General features: G+C 40.4%; 1 protein-coding gene across 1 annotated transcript in view; it reads right to left on the bottom strand.

The window, feature by feature from the left end:
- Positions 1–27,396, bottom strand: part of il34 (interleukin 34) — a 43,671-nt gene extending 16,275 nt beyond the window's left edge. Inside the window, exons 1-2 of the mRNA XM_073472626.1 lie at positions 27,133–27,396; positions 15,557–15,838 (exon numbers count right to left, since the gene is read on the bottom strand). Of these exons, the coding sequence (XP_073328727.1) occupies positions 15,557–15,602 (46 nt within the window). The 5' untranslated portion in view covers positions 15,603–15,838; positions 27,133–27,396. The remainder of the gene's footprint in view (positions 1–15,556; positions 15,839–27,132) is intronic.
- Positions 27,397–27,995: the final 599 nt, after the last annotated feature.

Below are 27,995 nucleotides of genomic sequence, written 5' to 3'. Positions count from 1 at the left end.
CAGTTCGAAACCTGATCACCGAGCTGGCCTTCCATAACAGCTTGTTGAGAGTACTGATCTTCAAGTCTTAGTGCCACCATTGCAGAGAACAGAGCACTAGCTACTTCAGACTGATTGGAGATCTGTTGCAAACACTGAAGGATCTGAGTCTCCTCAGGAAGAACAGTCTGCTTTCCCTTCCTCCAGAGAGTTTCAGTGTTGTGAGTCAAGTTTAGCTTTTTATTGTGTCGGACCCCCAAGGGATTTGTATGAGTTCACCCTCTTCACTTCCTCTGCCTGAATGACAACTAGGACAGGGGCCTCCTGTTCTTCTGGCAGTCCACAACAAGCTCATGATATTAAGCTTCAGGTGATTTTAGTTGCATCGAAGCTCTATATCAGTCCTCTGCACACTCCCATATAAACAGTCTCCAAGTGAAGACAGCAAGTTTCTCACTCCAAGTTATTCACTGGAATCATACATGTCAGTCAATCAATAACTTACATTTCACCAAAAAATACACACATTACATTTTATTAAAATTGCTTCAAAGTCCTCAAAACATGGATTATATGAGTCTAGACAGACATGCAAACTGCAGCTTGACTGGTTGGTAGAGGCATACAAGGCAAGGCGATTCTAGTGTCCACATGGAGGAAGAAAATAAGCAGTGCTCAGCATCCTGTCACATACCTTGTAGTCACTGAGAGCCTCCATCATCAAATGACTTGACCTCCTCAATTAAGGGGTCAACTAATTGAATGGTAGATCACAGATGCTCAGTGATGATCAAATGACCATCAAACAACAGCCAAACATTGACCGATGACTGGTTTTATTAGCAATATAAACACAGCTGTGATTATCCACTCATCCATTTTCCTCAGCAATGTTTTTCCTCTCCTCCTGGGGGATTCCGAGGCGTTCCCAGGCCACATTAGATATGTTATCCCTCAGACGAGTTGTGGGTCTGCTGTGAGGTCGTGCCTGGAAACCTCCAAAGTGTGGGTGCTCAAACCAATCCAATTCAGCTGGCTTCTTTCGATGTGAAGGAGCATCATGTCTACTACGAGCTCCCTCCAGATGTCTGAGCCATTATTTCAATATCATGAATGCATAAACTAGCCCGTGGCACTGTTTTTCAGCAAGAAGCTCTTCACTAAATACATAGTAGATGAGAACAACACATTTGCCAACAACACGCTAAATATTCCCCATCACAGGGAGAAATATGATTATGCCCTGAAAGAAAGATTCACTTAGTGTACTTTACATCTTGTAAAACGGATACAGTCATGCCTGAAGAGGAACACAGCAGCCCGTTCTCACTCACAATGTGTCAAATACAGCAGCCAGATCAATGGCCCTGGGCTTCGAAGTTTGACGCCGTAGTCACCATTCACATCATCACTTCTTGAAGCAATGCTCTAGTACAACCTCATAAAAGTCGTGACTTTTAGTGAAACAATATGATGTTGCATTTACATATTTATTAGACACTAATATTTGAACAGTTTATCAAAGGTTTGCACCACCCCTCTTGATCTGATTAAAAATTCATTCAGATTGTGCTGGAGAGGATCAGTTTCTTCCGGTTGAGGTGGTTACATGAGGCATTATGATTCTGATTGGCCTGTTATTCTTATTATTAATGGAACATTATGATCCATATACAGTAAATGCAGTGATTGCTTCATAAATTGTGTTTCTGTATCTGAACCTGCACGTCAGCACTTTTTTATACACATGTAAGTGCCAGAAATTGTGCGTGTAAGACTGAATGTATTCATTACAACCAGAGATTATTTTCATTTTTCTATCAGATCAGATGTCACCATAAACACACATCCAGGGGAGCTTCACTGGCCAAACAGCTTGTTCTTGGTGTAATAGATTGAAACCCAACATTGAATATACAACATTATGTAACCAGTGAGTGGTAGCCCACAGAAAATGCCTTTCATTAAGTAATCACTGCAATAATCTGTGATCAAAATGAATGTACCTTTTGCAGTGCTGTCTCGACACCACAATAATTTTTACACATGGGGAGCACTGTCAGCTGTCACAGAACAGGACTATGCAGGAGTTCAGAATGAGAACAGCACAGTGGGCTGCATCGGGTTGGGCACATTGTTGTTGATCCAAACAATCCAATGGGAGCAACAGGTCAACGCTTGTAAGAAGGAGTAGACAGACTATCAACCCAGGCCGATTATCAGGGCTGATATTCAGCATTTTCCGATTATCTGTATTATTGATTTCCTTTTTCAGATTATAGATAAAATAAACTAATTTAAAAATGCACTACTTTGGTAACGCGTCACAATAAATAGCCCATAGACACTGATTAATCTGAAACTGCAAAGTAATAAAGTAAAAGTAGCAGAAAATGGAAATACTCAAGAAAAGTACTTGAGTAAATTGTACTTTTTAAATTGTATTGTTTCATCACTGGTTACTTGACACAAAGCCATATCAGTCAACCCCTACCTTTAAGGGCTTATCAGATGCCAACAAACTGCACAATTGTTTGTATTACTCACAAGCAGGGCTTTATATCTCTGGAAAGTTATCTCACCAGCAACTAGTTTATTTTTATTCACAACAATTACAACACAAACAGTGAACATATACTGTACATCATTCTTACAAAGTAATCTACCATTAATATGTGCTTGCATGTATTTAATTGGCCAACACAGTGCCTGGCCAGATGACACATGACATGGCCTTAAAGTCAACAGCTATGCTAGCAGCTCTGAGACGCAGCACCTAAGCAGACTGGCGATTTGAGCTAAATGCAAAATTCAGCATGCTAACACTCTCACAGTGAAAACGCTAATATGTTAACAATTGCTATTTAGCATTGATGAAACCTAAGAGAATGTCAAAAATTCCAGGGGCTCACCAAAGTCGGTAGTATGACTGAGCTATCCATCATCATGGATATCTGCACAACACTGCAGTGGATGCTGAGATATTGGTGGTGGACCAACCACTGATACACATTCTGTATAATCCCACTGACTGAATGCTACCACAAATTATCCACAATGATTCTAAAGGATGACCAACAGCTCCTGCAGTACCTATTTACATCACTTCAGGATACATGTAAAGAGTATATCATCAAGAATCGCAATGACTCCTCAACAATTAAGAGTTTAACCTCCGTTGGTTTAAACGTCTAATGTGAGCTCTACAGAAAAAAAACAGTAATGAAAATTCTCTTCTTACTTCTTTCAGAACCTGCCCTTACATTCATGTGAAGAAGGAAAAAAGCAGTGGTATGTTCCTGTGACAGGTCTGTCTCACTGATGTTCTCCTGATCTCAATGGCCTCATCAATCTTTCTCAAGTAAAGTGGTAGACAGCTGTTGTCCAGAAATCGATCCTGTGGCTGGGAGTGACACCAAAACCTGCACGTGCCTGAAACTGGAGTCAGTTCAGTAGGCAAAGTGCGCTCCCTATAGTAAATAGCTTGTTTGACCCTTTATGGGTGTTCAGTACTCGTGGGAGAACAATGCTTTTGGTCCATTCGTCTGAACACACTGTGAGACTCACCTTTGGCCAAGTTTAATTAATGGATGACAGAAGTCACTGACTGCGGAAATCAGTAGCGTATTCTGGGGCAAACACACCAGGTTGTCACTTGAAGGTCAAGTACAGCCTCAGCATTTGCTTAGACAAGTAAGGTTTCTCCTAGAATAGCTCAGCAAGCCCACCAGCAGGAGCTTACCATTCCTATGTGGAGTTGTGTGCAGCTCTGTTGGCTGTGGCAACTGATGAAGTCAAAAATAAACAGACAGACCAAATCCTGTGCTGTGCTACAACACATGGACACCTTTGCCCGCTAACATATATGCCGATACCAATATATCTGTGATAGGCCAATACTGGCTGATAATATCGGCTAACCGATATATCAAATTGAACTATTTTCCTTCACCCCAGACGTTTAAGAGCTTGCAAAGGTCTCGACACCACAATAACTTTTACACATGGGGAGCCCTGTCAGCTGTCACAGAACAGGACTATGCAGGGATTCACACTGAGAACAGCACAGTGGGCTGCATCGGGTTGGGCATGTTGTTAAAGAAATATGATCCAAACAATCCAATGGGAGCAACAGGCCAACGCTTGTAAGTAGGAGTAGACAGACTATCAGCCCAGGCCGATTATCTGTATTATTGATTTTTTTTCTTCAGATAACCGATAAAATAAACTAATTTAAAAATGCACTACTTTGGCTCTGATGCAACATCCTCACACATAATGTCCGGCCCACAACAATATCTTATCGGTAACGCGTCACAATAAATAGCCCGTAGACACTGATTAATCTGAATCTGTAAAGTAATAAGGTAAAAGTAGCAGAAAATTGAAATACTCAAGAAAAGTACTTGAGTAAATTGTACTTTTTAAATTGTATTGTTTCATCACTGGTTGCTTGACACAAAGTGTTTCATTATTACTGTAAATGAATATCTGTCCCAAATATTGTTTTTTAGTCTCCTTGATTTCTGATAATCGGTATCGGCCCTGAAAAAGCCATATCAGTCAACCCCTACCTTTAAGGGCTTATCAGATGCCAACAAACTGCACAATTGTTTGTATTACTCACAGGCAGGACTTTATATCTCTGGAAAGTTATCTCACCAGCAACTAGTTTATTTTTATTCACAACAATTACAACACAAACAGTGAACATATGACACACTAATATGTTAACATTTGCTAATTAGCACGAGAGAATGTCACACATTTCAGGGGCTCACAAAAGTCAGTAGTATGACTGAGCTATCCATCGTCATGGATATCTGCACAACACTGCAGTGGATGCTGAGATATTGGTGGTGGACCAACCACTGATACACATTCTGTATAATCCCACTGCCTGAACGCTACCACAAATTATCCACAATGATTCTAAAGGATGACCAACAGCTCCTGCAGTACCTATTTACATCACTTCAGGATACATGTAAAGAGTATATCATCAAGAATCGCAATGACTCCTCAACAATTAAGAGTTTAAACTCCGTTGGTTTAAATGTCTAATGTGAGCTCTACAGAAAACCAGGTTTTAGAACCTGCCCTAACACTCATGTGAAGAAGATGGGGATGGCAGAGGTCACTGACAGCATATTCTGGGTCAAACACACCAAGTTGTCCCTTGAAGGCCAAGTACAGCCTCAGCATTTGCTTAGACAAGTAAGGTTTCTCCTAGAATAGCACAGCAAGCCCACCAGCAGGAGCTTACCATTCCTATGTGGAGTTGTTTGCAGCTCTGTTGGCTGATGAAGTCAAAAATAAACAGACAGACCAAATTCTGTGCTTTGCTACAAACACATGGGCACCTTTGCCCGCTAACATATATGCTGATACCAATATATCTGTGATAGACCAATACTGGCTGATAATATCGGCCAACTGATATATCAAATTGAACTATTTTCCTTCACCCCAGACATTTAAGAGCTTGCAATGTGCCAGTTAGCTTTGGATGCTTAAGAGGGAATTAGCTCATGAACTGCAACATAAACTGGTGTATGTGGAAACCTGCCAAGTTTGGACATCCAACCTACATGCTGAAAGAGGACAGAAGGATCCTCTTACGTCTTTCGCCACTGGGAAAAGACCACATGGTGCACACATGGCAAGCAACCCAAAAGGAAGAGACTGACATGATATGGTATTGGAACTGATCTCCTTGAGATCTTTCATTGTAGCTCCATTAAAGGCCCCCAACAAAGAGCTTGATGAATGTACTGTGTGTACAGGTATCTTATATAGAGAAATCTTAAGTTGAAATCAAGTGGGTTCAGTGTTCTTTGTGTTTATAATCATCACAATAGCAGCTTGAATTAAAGCTTGTTGAAAATAAGCTCCTCTGATGTGCACAAACAAGACCATCCCCTTTAACAGAGATGGCTCTTCAATCCACAACAAGATTGTTTATTTCGTGGCGTTCTCGGAAAGCCTGTTTTGTCACCATTAGAGTGAAATTGCTTGTGTTCATGCACTTCCAAATGAACCGATCTTGATCTTGTTCTATAAGCATGAAGGAATTACAAACTTTCATTTTGTTATGCAACCGTGTGATGTATAATGAAAAATAAATCACGTTGACCCTTAAACTAAACAAATCCTCATTTTAACACCCCAATACATACACAGACTCTGTGTCAGACAGTGAGCATATGTAATGTATACCAAGCTACATGTGACTATATTTGCAGAGGAGAGGAATGGAGAGGCTAAAGGCAGAGTGACTGCTCTTTAATATTCAAATGTAGGAAAACCACCACAGAGACCATATCATCATATTGGGGTTATAATATATGGGTTACCACAACTGCCCCACAATCCATCCCATATGGTTCTGCAGTGTAAACATGTCACACGTGAGGAAGAATATACAAACTATGCCAGTGTTTTTCTATGTTTTTCTAGCACTCCGTCACACCCGTATCTTCAATGGGCCCGGCTGCAGTGAAAGTATACTGACAGATACGGAGTAACGACCTCTTTGGAACCTCTGCAGTATGTTAACACTAATGAGGCTGCTGAAGGTGCACAGAGGCTTCCTGTGAGGAGGATCTTGTGGGAAAAATAATCTCTGTTACCATTACCACAAGAAAAAAAGGGAAGAAATTTGGTAGTTTAACAGAGTGCTGCAGGAGTGAGTCCTAAAATTCGGATATAAGTTAACATTTTTGCCCTTCCCTCATTTTGGAGTCAGTTTTTCAATGGGTTTTTTGGTTAAATGCCTGAAATATGATCTATGGTTTACACAAGCTTAAGAGACCTTCATGTGTTTTTCTACGACACAAAACACATCAGTAAACCCCTTATTTGAATTATTAAGTGTTTTTGTGTGTCAAAAATGAGAGTTGCTAACAAGTGGCCAGTTGAGACTACAGAAGTTGTCGGAGACACTGAACATCCTCACGTCGGACTTTAGTAGCAAACTGTTGACACACAAGTGTGTATACTACACAATAATGTAATGTAAGATGCTTAGTGTTGCTGACGTTGAAGTCATGTACACCTCAGTGTAGTTTGTTTATAGCCTTTTTAGCTGTTAGCTATTTACTTCTGGCGGTTTCATTAATGCTTCAAACATCATTCAAGTCATCTGTGAAGACTTGCCTTGCTGAACAAAACGCGCCCATCAAGGCCCATAAACTTGTGTTTACCAGAGCTTATTTCTGCAATAATCTAAAATCCAATTGAATCCAGTAGGCTTTTTATCAAGAGAACCAGGGCAATGCTAACTACCCAGTTATCCTACAAAAATACAACATCCCTGCAGCACTCCATGAACACAGACTGCAAGGAAGTACTGAAGGTTTAGTGAATCAGTGGTCCTTGCTTGCAAGTTAGATCACTAGTTAATCACATTAATGGGCAAGTGCCCTCAAAGCTGTGGTTAAGTTTCCATTTCCACTAAAGCCCAGGTATGTCAGATTCTTTATTCTTTAAGAGGATCCCCATAAGCTTCCACAAAGTGTTAGCTAGTGTTCCTGCCGTCCACATGCTAGGGACTACATGAGTAGAATTTCACTCAACCATGACACTGATTTCATGATGGAAGCAGAAATAGCAATGGCACCTGCTTCTAACAAATAACAAAGGTGGTGAAGGTGGTCACCCATGGCAGTATTTGAGAGAAAGAAGAATACCAGATGAAGTGCTTCTTATGCTTACCCAAAGATTACCCGACCAACCCCCGAGAAATTAAGATTTTCATGAAGGCACAAGGTTAACCTTATTGAATCATCCTAATTAGCATTAAGTCTCTTCAGATATCTGGCTAACGTCGCTGATTACATACGTACCACAAATGAAAGGGGCACAACTAGGGCTGGTTGAAGCACATCATCATCACTTTCACTGTTTAAAAGCATGTACATAATAATACTCTCCGGATACTCCGGTTTCCTCCCACAATCCACAAAGACATGCAAAAAAAAAAGTTAGGTTAATCAATTACTCTAAATTGTCCGTAGGTGTGAATGTGAGCATGAATGGTTGTTTGTCCCTATCTGTCAGCCCTGTGATGAACTGGCGACTTATCCAGGGAGTACCCCGCCATCGCCCAATGTCAGCTAGGATTGGCTCCAGCCCCCCTGTGACCCCGGAAAGGATAAGCGGTTTCAGATAATGGATGGATGGATGTACATAACCTTAATAAATATGGAGAGCTGACATCATCAAGTGCTCAGCTGTTTTGTGTTGTTCAACGCGAAGCATTTATTTTTACAGATTTTTTGAGGGACGTGCTGCCCTAATGCAAAAACATGATTGATGATCCCTCCAAGGGAATGAAGAAGGCAGTGACTGAGGCCATGAGGGAGTTAACCGTATCGTAACCTGTCAGAAGGAAAAGCCAAACTGGTTTAATTGCCCTTTTGACTGACCCTGAAAGTCTCAAGAGATGCTCAGCAACCCCAGCCTGTGAACACCTGAGAGATTCGCACTCATTTGATGTGTTGGCCAGCATCTTGAATGATGTCCATTCCCAGTTCGACATTCCCGGGAAGATTCTGAGAACAAAAGGCAAAGGCTCCAACTTCTAAAGCCTTCCAACCACCTGCTCAACCTAATAGCCCTGAAAGCAAGATCCAATGTGGCATACAAGAAAGCATATCATTCACAATTTGTCAAGTGTAATGCCCTTTGGAACAAATATAGAAGGTCCACACTTATCCACAGACTGCTGAGGATAATCAAAGACAAGTGAGCGGGGGCGGTCAGAGTCATCTGCATAACTTCCACTTATCATTGGTCCATTTTAGTTAATTATTCATCTGAAATGCTTATATAGTGTTAACAAACAGTTCTGTTGATTTCGTTTTCATCACACGTTTAATCCAGTCGAACTCCCATTCCTCGCAGCGCGCCGCTTCCATGAGCCCAGTTGCCCAGGAAATCAACATCTTGCGAGCAGAAGCAAATCCCCGGATGGCGTGGCAGCTTCCGGGAATCAGCTTTAAACTTGACCGAGTCAAGTTTCCACTGAAGTACTGCTTGCCTCACGTGGATGTTCCACAGTTGGGAATTGGGAATCGTTTGGGCCACATGTCAGGAAACAATGAGCTGATCGCAGCTGCGATTCTTCTTTCAAATACCGAACAACTTGGGCAAAGGATGATGCCACAACCAGAAGGAAAATCAGTGAAAATGTGTACATTGTACACACCTAATATTGGCAAATTCACAAATCAGTTACGCATGTACTGATGCGTGAAGCTAAATCAATAAACTTCAAATTAAGTTGTATTAATCCTTACTATTTTCATCCTCAGAATATCTCAGGATTGGATGATGATGATGATGGATGATGCCAGCATGTCCAGTTCATCTGATGAAGATGATTTCTTCTCTGCACTGCAGTTGTCTCAAGCACTCTAAACAACTGGACAGATACTTGGCCTGTTCAGCATATCAAATGGACTTGCTGAAATCCTTTCCAGCTGTGTGCAGCTGAAAATGCGTCGACCTCCCTCAGCACCCTGTTAAAGACTGTTAAGCATCGCATGATTCTTCTTCAGCCCGAGAAGAGTGACATTGAGTTATCACAATTAAGAAAATAAAAATGTTTTTGAAGATAAACTACATTTTTCATTTTCATGTGATGACTAGGGTTGTTACTGTGGGGAAGGTAGGGAGGGAGGTACGGATGAAGGAGTAGGAGGGAAAAACTGGATTTTCTTTAAATTCTTTAAGTTGTTACGGCCTCCTTTTTCTTCAAGTGTTATGTCGGCTCCATTTGTAAGGTGGTGTACATGCTTTAGAGAATAAACTTCATAATTCTCAAAATTATGACAGCTTGATTTATTATTAATATAATTGACATGTTTGTTAACTTTCAATACTTAACTACATTTAATACCAGGACATTACTTTTGACAACAGTAAAGAGCAGATGCTTTCAGACTTTTACTCAACTGATATTATCAAAGGTGACTTTAACTTCTATCAAAGTCTTTTTCTGGTAAGATATCTGTTCATTCTTCATCCACCACCGTGGACACCACAGTATATCCATAAATATCTATAAATAAACCCTCTTACAACTCTTTGCCATTTGTTATCTCAACCCATAATAAATGTGTGACATTTTTCTACCATGACAGGAAAGTATTTAGAGAAAAGTCCATGGAAATACACAAATCGATGTGACACTGACAAATTGTAGTGCTTACCTGTCAACCTTAAATATTAACATATGACCATGTTTTTAGACTTTTGCTGGTATTGTTTTACCAACAGCTGTTTAACATTTTCTACCTTGAACATTGTCACTCAAAAGTTTAACCCACTACCTCTTATTTAACACTTGTGCTCTTATATCTATACCTACGATTATGTTAGATGTTCAGTGAAATTATTAAGTGGTTTCCTAACAAGGACTAAAGTTTTGATAGCAGTTTACTCTTCTCTTGCTTCTGGCAAACACTTGGATGAAGCCAAAGACTTGAACTTCAAATCTATGGGTGATGTATTCTCAAACAACCTGTCAACTGTTTTGTTAACATATTCTGACCACCAAAATATTTACCAGTCCATTCATTTCCTACCACCATTTATCTTGTTCAGAGGTCTGCGGATTATGAGAGGGTAAAGACGCTAAGACAAACCTAACCTGCATGACTTTGGACTGTGGGAGGAATGTTTGGAAACACACAGGGAAGACATGCCGACCCACAAGACCCCAGTCACATCTGGTCTGATTTGAAACCAGGACGCTCTTGCTATCAGGCAATTTTAAGTAAGTATAATAAGACAAAGTGCAAAACCTTGACTAAAAAATGAAACTTATGAATACTAATATCAAAGGTGCAATATGTAAGACATTTTAGTGGGAAAACATCGATATTTCTTTTAGTAAAATTATCAATAGAAAGTGAAGAAATTTCAGTTTCAAAGTTTGATGTCTGTGGATTTTTATATGCAGAGATATCTACTGAAGTTAGTATGCTAACCAGCTAGTCATGGCCCGTCTCTGTCCAAAGCTCCTGTGCTAGCAGCAACACCAGCTCTTCATCTGTGCTCAGAGCTCGTACTCCGGACCACTAGCTGCACAGCTAACTAGCTAGCTACAGTTAGCAGCAGTTAGCGGTTATTCTGGTGATATGCTGCCCCCTATTTGTTTTGAGTATGAATTAGAACTGTGACTGGCTGGGGCTAGCTGGTTAGCATGCTAACTTCAGTAAATATCTTTGCAGCAATACGTGGACGTCAAAACATGAAAACTGGTAATTCTTCACATTCTGTTGATAAGTTTAGTTAATTGTTGGCTGTTTCAAGTAAAATTGTATATATTAAACCTCAAAAAAGTTTGTATTATGTAAAATGAATTTATATTGACTATCATCTAAACACTTAATGATATTGAGCGGCAAAATAAAACTCCAAAAACTCAACGTGATGGTTGCTCATTTTCCATTCTGTGCATTAAATGCAGATGGGTCACGACCAAGATTTAAAACACATTGTATCCATGAGTGGATATTTGCATTTTTTGGGACAAAAAACCACAATTCTGTTCTGTATACTGTATAGAACCACCACAAAGCATTCCTGTGTAAAGGGATGAACTGCCAGGCCCCACTAACCCTGACACTGCACACACTTCATGACATTTGTGCCTGTGTGGTGAGGAGCTGTCAGTTATCTGTTTCTCTCTGTTGTAACCCATCTGTCTTTATTGCCTCTGGGTGAAGACCAAGCTTTACCCAACATTTAAAATCCCAGCAAAAAGAGCTGAAGATGATTATTTGTGTATGTTTAGAAAGTTATCTGATTATCCAGACAGGCATTGGCTCCCTTTCATACCGATAAGGTATAAAATCTATTTGCAAGGATTCAAACTTGTAAAAATCTGTCACATTTGACAGTATTCCAATAATTTATGTATGTTTCAAAAGTTTAACAAGTACTAAATATATATTATTGTGATGAGAAAATATGTTAATATTCTCTTTGAACAGTACAGTTTCTCAGATATTACCACAGGGATGTCTGAAGCAAATACAAACCAGATGTCCAGCTGCATTTGTAGTAAGTAGACTGACTGTTGTCTTGAAATTGGCAATCAATCATCCCTGAAGCGATTGAATTACACTCTCTCTACATTTTCTCCACTGGTTGTAATGCTTTGATCCTGAGATGCTGGGGCATTTTGAAATATATAATACAGGTAAATCAGTACAGTTCAGTTCACTTGAACTTCAAAAAAGTGTCAGTGAATGACAAGAAATACATGTATTCTTCACTTGAAAATGTATTATTTATTTCCAGTATAGATAACCTTGAACCTTGATGCTTGAACAGTACATTTTAACATTTTCTCAGAAAATTCATCATGGTTTACAGTATACACTGTGAAAGTGTCCTTACATTTTGACAAGAAAGACATTCATTCTCCATTTAGAAAGACGTGCATTTGAAAAATCTTCTACTAAATGTTTTATAAAGTCATGGTTTCAACTACAGCAGTAAAAACTAAGTTACTGTAGCTAGAAACACATGGTTTATTGGAATATAAAACCAGAGGTTGCAGAGTGGGGAGTAAAATGGCTAAAAGGATCAATTTTCATGTTGAAGCAGAGAAGGTGGACCCAAATGCATGAGATGACAGGCAGGGAGTGAAATGGATGAAGTTTTAATCTCGGTCACGGCAACACAAGGAACGGGCAAACACAAAGAAACATCAGGGAGACACAAAGACAGGCTCAGGAAAACAACAACAGCAGGATCATGGAAACTCAGGATCAACAGATGACTCAACCAAGACTGAACTAATGGTGCATTTCATTGCACGTCAGAATTTCCAATCTAAAAGCATTCCAGTGCTTTTGCTCAGAAAAACATGGACGCTTGGTGCAACGGGTGTTCGAATGGCAAGTCTGCGAACTTCACAGCAACTGATTTAACGGTTAAGGGCACTTAAAAAAAAGACAGGAGGAGTGGGTTCCTATCCCATAGTCTCAGAAACTTCTATTGCGCACAGACCAACTGAATGAAAGTGAAAATGGCAACTAAATATTTAATTTACTGCACTTTTCACAAACAAACACGTAGTAAAGTATATGAAGTAAAATGTAGATGAAGAGGTAAAAAGTAATTGTTCACTTTGTGTGCCGCCATACTGCTGTGATGTTTTCTGTGTTTATGTCAGCAAACCCGAGTTGACTTGGAGCTCCGACTTGGATGGCCGTTCCATTACACTTTTTCACATTGGAGGTAGTTTTTTCCGAGTTCCATGTATATTGGATCATACCATAAAGCCTGTACGTTTACAAACTAAACTAACGAGGGGATGACGTTCATGTTGAGAGAGGCGGAGAAACACATGGGAGGGTAATGATTTTTGCAAACACTAGAAGCAGGGAAAGGGCTGACAAGCTGGAAAAATACTGGGAAGAGGGAAGGACTAATGAGGACCACTGACACAGTGCAGGTGTGGAGGAAGACTGGTGAGGAGCACAAGAAAAAACATACCAAGTACGAATTCTTCACCCGAGGTTTACAAACTGAATGGTAGACTGCTCTCATTAACCTGCTAGCCCACAGCAAACATGCTCACTGTAAAACTAGGGTGATAGCTTAAGGCTTCTTCATGTTGCTATAGAGACCAAAGGAAAACACTGCATCTGTGTGGCTTCTCTTTCCGCAAAGAAGGCTTCCAGGCACAAAAAAACACACAGATCACAGTTATCCTGAACCAACACTGGAATCACTGAGAATCTCACGCAATGTTGTACCGTACACAGATGTACAAAATACAGGTGGGAACCAACAGCGGACTGATGATCCACCTGAAGAACAGCTCATGTATAAACAGTGTTTGTACGCCAACATCCACACGACAAAGTGAATCTAGAAGAAAGGCCCTGACTCATTTTTCAGAGAGTGAAGCACAGTCACATTCATGTTAACTCTATTACAAGACACTGAACCATCAACATGATTTTGAAGCTGTTATTTTAAAAAAAAAAGTTAAAAAAAGTTACAGAATGTTGCTTTAATGATGAATATATATCCCAACTGAATATATATATATTTCTATATTTGCCCTTGCATTTTGAATGTACCTGCTGCTATGATAACGTAATTTCCCTTCTGGGGATTAATAAAGTTATCTGTCTGTCTGTCTGTCTGTCCATCTATCTATCTTTCTATCTATCTATCTGTACGGACCTCACTAAGAATTGACAAACACCCTCAAGCACGCCACCTCACAGTGGGACCAATTCACAACCAAACACTGGGCACAAATGGGCACTGTCCATCACCGAGACTGACAACAGCAGCCCCAGTGGGACACTCGCAGACAGGGATCAGGGATCCAGGAGTGTAATGTGACTACATTTGTAAACTACTGGCTGCAAACCCGAGCAGGCTCTCCTAAAAGGAACCTACTATTCTTGTCCTGGGTGCAGAGTTACAACGTGTAAACAGAATACTATACTGTAGCGTAAATGCTCTGTGCAGTGAGCTGTGCTGTTCCAACTAACTGACTGTTTTTACAGGCAACAATGATATTAACAGCAGCCAAAACAGATTAAAGCTGTGGTCTGTCTCAGCCACTGACTGGACTGCAACAGAGCATTCAGACCAATCCTGTCACATGTACTGTTGTCAATAATTATCCAAAAGAAAGTGTGCAAACTACACATTTCCGAATGAAACCAAAACTATCATCAGAAACTTGTATTTAGTAGGACATCAACAGCTCGTACACTCATGACAACCTACTGTATGTTGTACAATGAGTCATATAAAATACAGAAAATATCAGCTTTAGAGGTGTTGTAATGCACTTTAGAAAGAAACTGGTGAGATGTTTCCTCCTGCTCCAAGTCTTTGTGCTAAGCTTAACACGTCCAGCTCAATGCTTCAGGCACAGTCACAGATTGAGACACATTTGAGTCAGGTGCTGGGAACGTAGCACACACACATCATTCCTGCTGGGATTCAATCAGTTGAATGAAAAGGCCTCATACCTCACAGGTGTAATGTGTAACACTGATGTACTCTAGCATGTTTTGATGCGATACTCGTGGTCGCTTTAATTTCAAGAAACACTTAAAAAGAAAAGTGAACTTATCCTTTAAACTTTTCTCTTCCTGTGCATCAAGAAGATCACAGGTTGATGATAGGTTGATATAATCAAACTGAAACTGACATGAGGAAATGTGATTGTGCAGAGATCCACTGCACCTTGTGTTATACAGTATATTGTTGTTCGTCTATTTGAGCATATATTGACATACTGGAGACCATAAGTACAATTTGCCACAGATTAGCTAGGACCCTTCTTCTTCTGGGCTGTTTTTCCACACTGGCACTCAATTAGCCGCTAAAATATGAGTGCCTAATGAAAAACATCATCTAATGTCAGGTATGTATTAAAACAAGGAAAAGTGAATCAGAGTGAGCAATTCAATTCCATTTTTTATACAGGGACAAAAATCAAAAAAACACCTCAGCAGCAGCCACAGCACCAAGGGCCACTGCACACTCATGTAAACACACACATGTAAACGATGTCTCTTACCCAAAAGGCCTCCCAGCAGGCAGACAGAGATGGACAGTTGGACCATGCTCTTGGGCTGAAGTCTACGGTCTTCGACTCCACAGTGCTTTGAACTCAGCACAGTGTGTAAACACACACACGCTCCTAGTACACTGGTGTCTGCAACTCTTCAGTGTGTGTGTTCAGCAGGACACACATGGGTCGTCAGGCTTCAGGACTTCATTGCAGTGTCCAGCATCACTGAAACATGCCAGCAGTAAAAGATCCTGTTTTTTCTGGCTCTTTTGCTTCTGTTGCTCGCAGCTGAAAATTAGACCAAAAAAACAGTCAGGGGGGCTGGACAGGAAAATAAGCAACATTTAAACAGATGGGACACATTTGCCAGTAACCCTGCTTATGAACAGATGGACGGACTTAGACCAGACGTGTTCAAGCCTGAAATGCCTTAAAAAATGTTTCCTCATATTTTGTTACATTCACACTTGTGGATAGTATTTTACTCCCTAATATAAGGAAATGATGGTCTGAGCAGAATCCATGTCACCACTAAAAATGAAACCACCATAAAGCACCACGGGCAAAAAAATGACTGCAATTATTTGAATTTTTTCCTGAGATTATGACTTAGACTTCTATGGATACTTGATTTCCTACTAGTTGTTTAGTGTGCATGGAGAGTCTACAGCCATGATAATGGCTCTTTGAGGCTACACTTAAAGCAACATTATGCAACTTTTTAACCTTAAAATAACAGCTTTGAATTTATTTTGATGGTGTCAAGATACAAGTGTCTTGTAACTGGGTGAATGGTGTCTGGGACGCCAAATCACACAAAATGCCAATTTCTACATAATGTTGCTTTAAGTGCGGAGGCGCTCTGAGCTCAATTCTAATATCAGCATGCTAATATTCTTATACTGACAATGCTATAATGCAGATGTTTGGCAGGTATAACCATGTTGACCATTGTTCAGTTATCAGTCTTAAAAAGTTATGGACCAACCAAACATTCAACACTGCCGTCTTTAGAGCCATCCTGCGTGTGGCTACAACTCAAACTCAATCAATTAGTAAACATCGAATGACCAACATGTTCACGTTCCGACCCACGTCGGTTCTGACCAATCTTCAAACTCGGTCTTCATTTTGATCTCAACTATACATCTGTGTATTCATGGTTGTAACACTATCATGCTGACAAAGATCTGTCCACAGACAGACAGACAGACATATGCACACATGGCAAAGTACTCAAAACTGCTTCTGTGATAGCTCCCGATACAACAGGTGTCTCAAGGAACACATTTTGCCACACACACACACACACACACACTAGGTGAAAGCATTAGCACGCAGTCACGGCTGTTAAAATATATTTTTACATTGGTATTACCAATGCAACAATGATCAAAGTAACAGTGAATGACGAGCAATACACAACATTGACAAACATGAACAAAACTTGTATTTGATGAAAAAAAAAAGACAATCATCAGCCCAGGCTGAGACCTGCAGCACCCAAACTTAGCAGCTTCAGTTCAGCTAACAACATATCCTGTCAATGAATCAATACTCATGGTCCTGCTTTCAACAAGCTGTTAATCTGTATGTTAACTATCAAACAGACAATTGGATATGAGGATTTGGGCCCTGACTAAAATATGGGTGGTATGAATTGTCACAAAATTTGGCACAGACATCCATGGTCCCATGACGATGAACTTGATAGACTGTATATATGTAATGGTACTGTAAAATTTGCTTATGAGCATAGCTGGAACACTTTGCTCCAGTCTGGATCAAATGTAACTCTGACGTTTATCACAAAGCTCCTCCTGGTTTTCATATATGTGATAAAACACAGACTTTTAAAAAGATTTGGATCTGTTTAAGATTATGTTTGGATTTGGATTGAAGATTTCTAAGAGTTAATATAAAGTTGATGATTTGAGGAGTGTGAAAATGTCCTTTTCTTGCCGAGAGGAAGTTTATCTTAGTGATGGATGAGAATGCATACATACATTCTGTTCTCATATATATCACCCTGCACTGAATAGCTGCTATTTGGCACCGCTGCTTGCATATGTGGTCCAGATGTTGGAGTCTGAGGCCGTCATAATGTATAGGATATTAAAGTTAAGAACAGATTAGAGGAATGTTGGAAAAGAATGTGATTCTGAGTTGCATCACTGTTTTCAGTGAATCCCATGAAGCCATATGACAACAATGAAGCAGATTTATATATTGTACGACCTCACAACATCTTGAATATATTACCTGTGAAGGGCAGCACATCTCCTGGAGGTAGCCACACAATCACGTACACTGTAACATATATGTACAGTATCAGTGGCATTCAAGTCTTTCAGCTTCATTCATTCAGTCACCACAGCATGCTATGCCTGTTCTATGCTTTGAGTCACACAGTATGACCTCCAGACCTCCTGGAGGAATAAACACCCAGAGTCACATCGAATTTAGCTCTAATCTGGATCCGTTTACCAAGGGGTAGAGAGCTCAGAGATTACGTTTGATCTTTTGGGATTGTCAATTTATCTTCGCTCCTTTTCATTGTAGTGGAATAAATACATTTGCACTTGTTTTGGGGGCATCGCCTCCGAAGAGCAAAATGAATCAAATCAATAATTCATGAATTTATCAGTCAAATATCCAAAGCTGTGACTTCTCGATTAAATTGATCTCCGTTCTCCAATCCAAAGGAACACACAGAACAACAACTGGGTTTAAATGAAAATATTTATTAATTGATTATATACTAATCCAATGACTGAAATGAAATGATTGTTAAACATGAAAATTTAACGTACGCAAACAATTAACATGATGATAATGAATTGGAATGATGAATGGGAAACGGTGGAAGAAATCATCTGTTCAATATGGACTCTAGTGACTAATATTGACTGAGGATGTGAAACTTGGAGGTGGTATTATTGTTATTATCATTTCGTTGACATCAACCCAGTCATGTGAGGTTATAAAAGATGGTTCGTGCCTACTTTGAGCCGTGAAGGCTGTGGAACAAAACTAAATGAGTAAATAATTCCTAACTCTATGACTAAATAAATGATTTGAAAAAAAATTAAAAAAAATAAATGAAATGAACATTTTCTTCATTAATTGTAATAAGATATGCCCTTGTAACTTAGTCTAAATACGTACTAATATAGAACAATTAACTTTACATGATCCGTAGATGTCAGTATTATCTCACGTTAGAAATGCAATATAAAGCTTAAATGAATAACTCAGGCTTGGGAATTGTTGGAACAATGGGGTTTTCTTTACCTTGAACAAGAATTTTGAATGAATGTGATGAACATAATGGCAAATGAATAAAACAGATGCTTTATAATTATTTCAAAGTGTGCTGCAAAGGTAGAAGCATTTAATATCCACTCAACTTGGTATGCAGGGAGATTTGCGACCCCTGCTGTTATCTGCCAGGCTTATCCAGCCGGGGAAGAGGGCTTTACAGAATCCCCTGTGTGTGTGTTTGGTCCACTATATGAGAGGGGACTTTGTTACTGCAGTATTGTTTTACAGTCCTCTGGTTTGTTATGCCAAAGTCGTTGAAGCAAAAAGTCAATCCCAATCAAAGACGGAGTCTGATTATCGAAACTGTAGAGACGACCGCATCTCCATCCTGTGGGAGTGTTACTTGTCCTTTTGGACCTGATAATCTCAACAGGCCTCTATTGTAAATCAGATGAAGGCTATAAAAGCTAGTCTCTCCTTGGGAGTGGGCAACCTCCCCATTTGGGTAGCATTGATGTCATTGTTTTGTGGTGCTTAATTGGGGAGTAATCCGTTTGTTGAGTGTACCCAAAATGACCTCGTTGTGGAATGTAACCAGGCTGAGCTACATCCTCAACCTGACTGCAGCAGCAATCTGTGGAGGTGACCACCATTGTCGGGTGTTTATGCACTTTAGTGTTGACTGCCAACTGCAGCTGTGAGGGAAATGTACTTTACGTCATGAACACAACGTTACAGTGAGGAGAGGGGAAAAAGAAGAGAGAGAACCGAAGTCTCTGGTGAGTGCTGAGTTCATTGAGAGGTTGACCTGAACTCAAACACACAGATACACACACCATCAGTGCCATTGCTTGCTAATCTGGTAATCTGGCTGTTTATGTTTTATTCATGTCAAGTTTAGTCTCGTTCGCTGACTTCCCTATCACCGAAGTAGTGACTGACAACCAAATGAAATGCACTGTTACCTTGAGTAAACTTCACATTTCACATTTTAATGCAGAATTCGTACATATTGTATCTTTAAATGTAGACATGTTCATACACCAGCGTGCATTGAATTCTTGTGCAAATTTTTAATTGTATTGCTCGAATGGGTTTTGAAACGATATTGTTACAATGCATCAATCTCATAATAAAAGATAGACAACCGCATTTAACTTGTCAATTACATGTTTTACCACCATCTTAATCTTACATGTTTGTCAGTAATGACATGTTTTTATTGTGTCGTTGTGACTAACTGCTTTGCTTCTAATAAAAGTTGGCTTACTTTGGCTGGAAGGATGCATGAACATCCCCTAAATCTCTTATTACTGGAGTCTGTGGGGGGCTACATATCAGCACATGGTTTGCTAATTCAGTGTTGTCTCCTGTTCTACTGAAGCGTGCTTTTTTGCTCTTCACAGGTTTTGCTGTCAAGGCCAAATTGAGTGTGACGACAAGGCTGATGGGTCACCACGGGCAACATTGCACAGCTCAACCAGGTTTACACAGTGAACACGGCTGGACACCAAACTGGGACCAAACACAGCCTGCAAGACTGCTAGATTTCAGTTTGATGACAGGGGTTACAGTATGGAGGTGATTTACAGTGGCTCTAACCAGGACTATGACTTTGGGGATAACAAGACATGGCAGGTGGGGACAGGGGCTTGAAGTTGGAGAGAAGCAACAGAGAGTTGGACATCAGCAGCAAGTGAAAAGAGCGTGTAGAGCTGGATTATTTTCACATCTTACTTAGTGAAACAAGACAAACATGGACTCTTTAGATTAACTTTATTTTGTTTCTGTCAAGTTTTTACGATGAGTTAATGAAACAATTAAGCTCATCTTAGTTTGCTCACAGAGAGAAACTTGATTTAGGAAGACGTAGGGTTGTATTTTTTCCGTTTAGTAAAGAAAGTAGATGTAAGAGTATTTCCTTTCTTGACATTTTGTGAGTTTATTTTGTTTATTTATAACACTAAAACCTACGAGAGCTTTTGCAATGAAGTAACTGCTGCTGGCATACATCTCGGAGCTGAAACTCACACAGGTCACACAGGCAGGCAAGTGGTAAAACAAAAAGCGAGCTTTAATCAGCTGAAGTCCAAAATGCAGTGCCAAGTGCCAACAGTAAAATGACAGCCGACAAAAACTGGCAACAAACAGGAAGGCAAAGGAAAACACAAAAGTAATCCAAAAACTGAGGACAAACCACAAGGAATAAATCAGGAACACAGGGAACACACAAGGACTGATGAACAGGCACAGCATATGCATGGACGAAAACAGGAGGACAACAGGACTGACGAGAACAGACGAACCAACAAAGTGAGGGGACTTAAATACAAACTAAACTAACGAGTGGATGAGGTCCTTGTGGAGAGACACTGGGAACAGGGTAGTGCTAATGAGGCTGATGTGAGACAGATGTGTGGGTGGAATCAGACTGGGGAGGAGCACAGGAGGGAAAACAGAACACTGGGAACACAAGTGAGCAGGAAGTAGAAAGTGACAACAAGACAGAAGAGGATATAAGTACAAAATAAAACAGGAAATAACTGACCAAAAACCAAAACCATGACAATTACAAGACAGGACAGGACAGACCAGGGCTAGCTGGAAAGTATGCTAACTTCAGTAGACATCTCTGTAACACAATACATAGACATCTTTAACATAATGTCAACAGTGTTGATTCTTCTTGTTTCTGTTGTAATATTTCAAACTGAGATTATGGTCATATTTTACAAAATGCTTCTTTAAAGTCGCCTTTTAAGGCAAATAATTTTTTGAGTTTACATTTAGCTTAAGTTCTAGAACTAGATTTCTCGCTCGGGTAGCTTTCCTGTTGTTCAACTAGAAATAATTGGTAGCTTACAACGCTATGCCTTGAAAGTAGCTTTCCCAATACTGATCTCTATCAGAAGCCGATGTATTCAGTGGAGCTTATGGGTTTGCTGGAATTGAATGTTTATGTGTAAACATAGAGAGGTTGTCTTTTGTGTTGCATCCAACCACTGACTGCTGCTTTAACAACAGGCAAGAGCAAAACCAAATAGTTGTCTAATCAAAAAAATGTATTGCCACACGCTTTGTTGGTGCTGCATGTGATGAACAGACACCTAACACTCAGCCTATTGTCTCCTTTCCTGCCTTGCGTTATAGATGGTGCTGATTGTTCATATCCTGTAACTAGTATTGATAGGATTTGTTGTAACTTGTTGTTTGTAGGTAACCGTGTCATCACTATTTTGATGCGAGTGCCATCTTTGTTTCAACTCGCACTGATATCTATGGAAAATCTTCACAGCACAACACCAGCTTTTCTGGAGATCCTTAAGCACTGATGCATGAAAGTCTCGAGTTTGAAATTCCTTGGTAACCCTGAAGTAGATAAAAAACCTGTTGGTGTTCAACAGATGTGTGAAATACAGATAACTGCTTAGTCAAACATAAATACATAAATTTGCCACAACCTGCCACTTCAGAGTTTTGGAATGAAATACAGTTTAATCATTTTTTTTTTATTAAGGCCACGTTCAGTAAACCGTATTATTTTTTCAACCAGAAACAAACACCTACAGTGAAACCGTTGAGAAAACTTTCCTGGGAACATTCCTGTACCCTTCAGCTAACGTCCCCAAACCGAACATTGTTTGCTGGGTCAGTCAGACTTGAGCTCCTATTGAAAGGTTGTTGGAATTGGGACTGCACTTTCTTCACTGCTGGATGTTCTTTCACAAACACTCAACCAGACACAGGCTGAATTTAGATCGCTTTATTTCAATTTGAAGACATGAACCTGACTTGTTGACAGAAGCTGCTCCATCATGTAAAGAGAAATTGTTTTATAGTTTTTTCACAGCACACTTGGGCAACTCTGAAGGAGCACTAGTGCACCACAAAATCACAGGTCAGGCTTTGGTTTTTCAAACCAAACACTGCATTATATGAAACATACTTTAATCAGTGAGTCACTCCTTATATACAAAAGCTGAATTTAGAAAATAGCAAATTTAGATACACATTTATGGTGAAAATTGTATGCTCCCTTTTCCACATCTTTTGCAGCATTAGCATAAAATCTACATTTACTTCATACTTGAACAGACTGGATCATGTGGAAAGCTCACATCAGCGTCATCTATTACAGAAACCCAAGGAAAAAACATCTAGTATCAAAACTCAGTAGGAGGGCAATTTAGTTGAGGAATTCCCAGAGGAGACATGGGATATAGTTGCAATTAGTTTTCACTTGTCTTCCATTTGAGCTAGACACAGTCTAACACAGTGTAAAATCATCCACATCACCCATTTAATTGAGGTCAGGCTTTCTGGGATTTACGATGCTGACCCTGCCTTACATGCTTCATCAGGCCCCTGCTCCCAATGCCCATAAAGCAGACTTCTGACGGCCCAGACACATCAGACGATGTCAAAGAATGAGTGTTTTTGACGGCCGACTGTTGCGTCCCCTCCTTGCATCGCCTGCACTTGAACACACTGCAAAGACTTGAGCTGGTGGCCAATTAGCTTGTATGTTCTGCGCCTGCATGAGAGGAAATAATTCTTCATCCCACCAGGTAGTTGGTGCCTGTATTTGCAGCATTTTTTCTCGGCGCAGACTCAAAGGGCTTTTGCTTTGGGACTCTCAACTGGGGCCGCAGACGCTCACCGACAGCCCTGATATTGGCTGATGGCCAAGTAGTATTTTAGTACAATACAATTACTAACTGTTTTTTCCTTCATCAGCATCATCATGAAACACACTACAAACAATATAGGGTAGGTATGAAGCAGAAAAAAATTCAAATAGGCCAAAAATATAAAAAAAACAAGCAATCATAACCATTCACACACCTCAGCCAATGGGGCACCGGCAAAGATAGGTTGGGTCTTCAACCATCTTGGCAGCAGATGTGTCCCAGACAATATGTTTGTCTGTTCACCCTCGACACATCAAAAACCTCACATGGTCTGATGAACCAGGAGGTCATTTTAGATACAGCTCACAGTGCAACTTCACAGCAAGCAGCAGAAAGAAAGTAAGAAAGACGATCAAAGATGAAAAACATCACACTAGTGATGAGAGGTGTCAAAGCAACCCAGTGAACCTTTTGCAGGCTGTGCTTTGTGCTGCCATCCTACTGGAGCGCATTACATTTAAAGGTGTTCCTAATATTTGTGTAACCCCATCGGGCAGAATATTAGAAACATCTCAGGGAGAAGCGGGGGCGTTCCCCATTTGACTCGGAGACTTTCGGAGCTTCACAGCCCGCTTTTTGTAACTAGTCAATGAAATACTCCAATCTCAAATTAACTCGAGAAAAACCCAGGAATGCCTCTGATGTTTTACTGGAAAACAAACAGGAATTAAGCAGAATGCCGCTGATGTGTCATTGTCACTCGAACACAATGAATTGATGATGTGTCAGTAACGTCCTTCATATTTAATTGAAGAGACATTTACACGTCTTAATATTCAGAATCTAAATCATGAGTCATCCCTTCCGTCTCTGCTTCCCGACTTCCCCCTGCTCATCACTCTCTCTTTCACACCCTCGCCATTCAGCTTTATCCAACTTTCTCCACAGCTGCACGTCACAGCTCAGTGAGTGGCCAGCTGACTAACTCAGTGAATTCCTGGATGGTTCAGTGTGCCACCGGTGGTTAAGTCTTTGTGGCTGTAGCGACCAACAGATGAGTGAACCGAACTGTTTGTTTCACAGTCTGCAAAAATGGATGTAACGGGAACAGTGTGTGTAGGCTGTAATTAGACAGACACTAAACATAAAAATAAAAATTTACAAGGCCACAAGTGCGATCGCTTCATGACACAGCAGAGGATATGTTTAAAAACAGATAGTTCACGTTATAGTTTCATTTCATTCCAGTGCCACTTCTTTTACATGCATGTGAACATATATAAAATGCTGAAGGGAAGGGAACGAAAGCATAATAGGTCTCCTTTAAAGGATGATAAAAGTAATTGTTCTGTTTTGGGGACAGCAGGGGGTGGGAGGACGTCCTTTTCCTTGGAGACTGAAGTTGACAAATTAACAAGACCCATAGGCATGAAACGATCTCAACTTTGCCATGCTCCGTTACTAAGCCTTGAAAATTAGTTCAAAATTAGATATTATTGCATTTGTTCAACTCTGGGCATTTGGCAAGTTTTTATTCATATTTCTCTGGTATAATGTTGCAGACACAAACAATATACAGTATAATATCCACTTCAGTTGCAATATCTCCAACTCAGCAGAGCATGTGGCTCTATATACTGATTATGTCACACCACTGCAGCCTGTATTTGCATACGCTCACTGGTAGCAGTGCCTTCAAGACTGGAAACTGACTGGCTGCTAATCTCAGGTTCAAACATGTAACAGACAACAAGAATTCAATGCTGTTAACTCCCTGTTGTCCAGTACTACCAATAATAGATCACATGGGACAACAGAGGGGCACAAAATCCCAACATGTCAGCACTCAAACTGACACGACGCAGGCAATGATGCATAAAAGCCGCATCTCTAAGCTCCCCTCAGGGTGCACTCAGAAAATTACAGGGTCTCCGATTTAGGTTCTCATCCCACACACACCTATATATAGTGTTATATATATAAGTTGAACGTTATCCTATTTATGCACTTTTTCCTATTTATTTACTATTCCTGTGCTGTTAAGAGCCCCCAACAGTCTACATTCATTCAATATTCTTTCACTCTAACCTTATCCATCACCACTGCATGTCTGTGAAGCTGATCCTAACCGTACACCTCTAAAACTAATCAAGTGTCCTCACATAAAAAGAGCTTCATCACCACTGGTCCTTACAAGGATAGAAACACTGAAGCACACACATACACACACACACATGCACACACACACACTCACATACGCACTCACATTGCTTGGGGCTGACTCACCACAGCTTTCTCTTGTTTCTTCTGACCCTGATCTGTTGTCTCTCTGTTCTATCTTTGGATTTTGTGACCCTGCACTGTCCCTATAATTCCAACCTCTGGCTCAGCAATCAAAGAAAGCATGCTCATATACAGTAAATAAGAAGAAGAAGAAGAAGAAGAAGAAGAAGAAGAAGAAGAAGAAAAAGACATACTTTATTAATCTTTTTTATATCTATTTTTATGAATATCTCAATGACTTCACCAGCTGTAGGTAGTCTGAAAGCTTATACGAAAAGCTGGTGAAGACCCTGCAGCAGAGGCCACGCAGGCTGAATGAGCGATGTTCACAGACAGTCGACTGAATACTGTGCCATGATCGAATAAAGCAGAAATACACGCAGCATTTATTTAAAGGTGCATTTATTTATGTGTTTTTTTGTGGAAAAAAATCTAATCTAAAGTTAATATTTACAATATTAATAATGTTAAGGTCAGTAGGTTAATGTTTTTTTTGTTTTGTTTTTTTGCATAGCTTTTTTTTTGCATAAGCCATCCTCAGAGGAGAACAAGCTAAAGAGGTAGCTACTTAGAAGGCTCCTGCACGTTTGTTCAGTCATGAAAAAGCAGAGATTTTGTTTATTTAGTTTGTTTAGGTGTAAAAAATCAATCAATGCAGAGTTTTCCCCTTTGATTCAAATTTCTTCCTGCTCCTTTAATAAATTAATTAACTGATTAATTATTTTTTAATTTTTTTATGAAATGAGCAAGTCTGAAAAGCATGGCTGCAGCTGCATGACCTTCTCTCACCATGTCTGTCAGGGTTCATTACTGACACTTTTGGTAGTTTTCAGTCGATGTATGAACCCTGAGTGTCTCACTTGTCTCACGCTACGCCTAACAGTCTTGTCTAAGTAACTACTGTATATTAACCTGTCTTCTTCTCAGTTGTGTACCCTGAACTCTTTCACCCTCTCTCTCTTTGCTCTTTAATGCTGATACTGTCCGATGCGGATGTTTACACAGTGTGGCTGAACTGTTGCTGTTCCTTCTGGGTGCATGCCTCATCTCATCGTGCATGGTCCCTGACAGCTGCTGCAGTTAAATTTATGGTCTGATGAAGCACACAGTGTATTTGCCTTGTAAACCTTGTCAGTGGCCACATGTTGCAACTTTCCTCTGCTAGAAGCAAAGGGCCGCTTGAGCAATAAATAGCTGACGCACCTGACGAAAGTGAAAGTATTGCTGGTCACCTAAAGGCGACAAGCTGTGCGCACGGGCACGCATGTGTATATCCAAGAGAAAAGTTTGACAAGCTATAAAGCACTCAATCACACACACACACACACACACACACACACACACACACATACATACATATATATATATATATATATACATATATATATATTGGTAGACACGCACCTCGAGATTCCCTTTAGTCCGCGCTCCCGGGATGCGTAAAGGTTGTATCCGCTCAGAGGTGACGCGCTGTAATCAGTCCTTGTTATATCAGAGGGAAAGCCAACCCGATGAGAATCCACTCACGAAACAGGAAAAGTCATTAAGGGAAGTCCATTACTGGCACCGTCCATCCATCCACGCGGATGTGGTGCGCTGTGTCTGCGTGTGCCGCCAAGTGCGCAACAGGCTGGCCTGCAGCTCCTACCAGTCAGTCACCTCCAAGTCGCAGACACGCACACAAACACAGCCTGCTTTCAAAATAAGTGAGCCTTTTTGCACGCCTTGCAGTTCTCCCTCCCTCCCTCTCTCCCTCCCTCCCTCTCTCCCTCCCTCCTTCTCTTTCTCACACACACCTCTCCTCTTTCAGCTCATCAGGCATTTGATTTACGCAAGCAGAAAAAAAACACATCACACATCTGCGCTTTCATTTCTTTTCATGTCACAGGTGTCCGTCGGTGATGATTTTATTTTGAAAGCTGCGTCTTAACCAGAAGTGTCAGGAGGCTACGGTGTCCCATCTGGCTTGACGGTGGAGTTAAAACGCTCTCCTCCTTTTAACAGGTAACAGATGGTAATACCTTTTCTGGACGGTCTCCTGCTGATTGGCAGGACTCATCATTACTCACGTTTATGATCCGACCTCCGCTCGGAAAGAGAAATAGGACCTGGGAATGCTATAGATGCAGGCTGGGGCGCAAGAGACCATGGATACTATCCTGGTTAGAGAGGGAGCATATGGTCAGAGTGTTGTAAGAAGAACAAGACTATTTCACTTTTTTTTTTTAAAGGTGCACTGTGTAGTTTTAGGGAAGAAATGTTAATCA

Source organism: Pagrus major, chromosome 8 (genome assembly GCF_040436345.1).
Source record: "Pagrus major chromosome 8, Pma_NU_1.0".
Lineage (NCBI taxonomy): Eukaryota > Metazoa > Chordata > Actinopteri > Spariformes > Sparidae > Pagrus > Pagrus major.
This window is presented reverse-complemented; position numbering and strand designations above follow the sequence as displayed.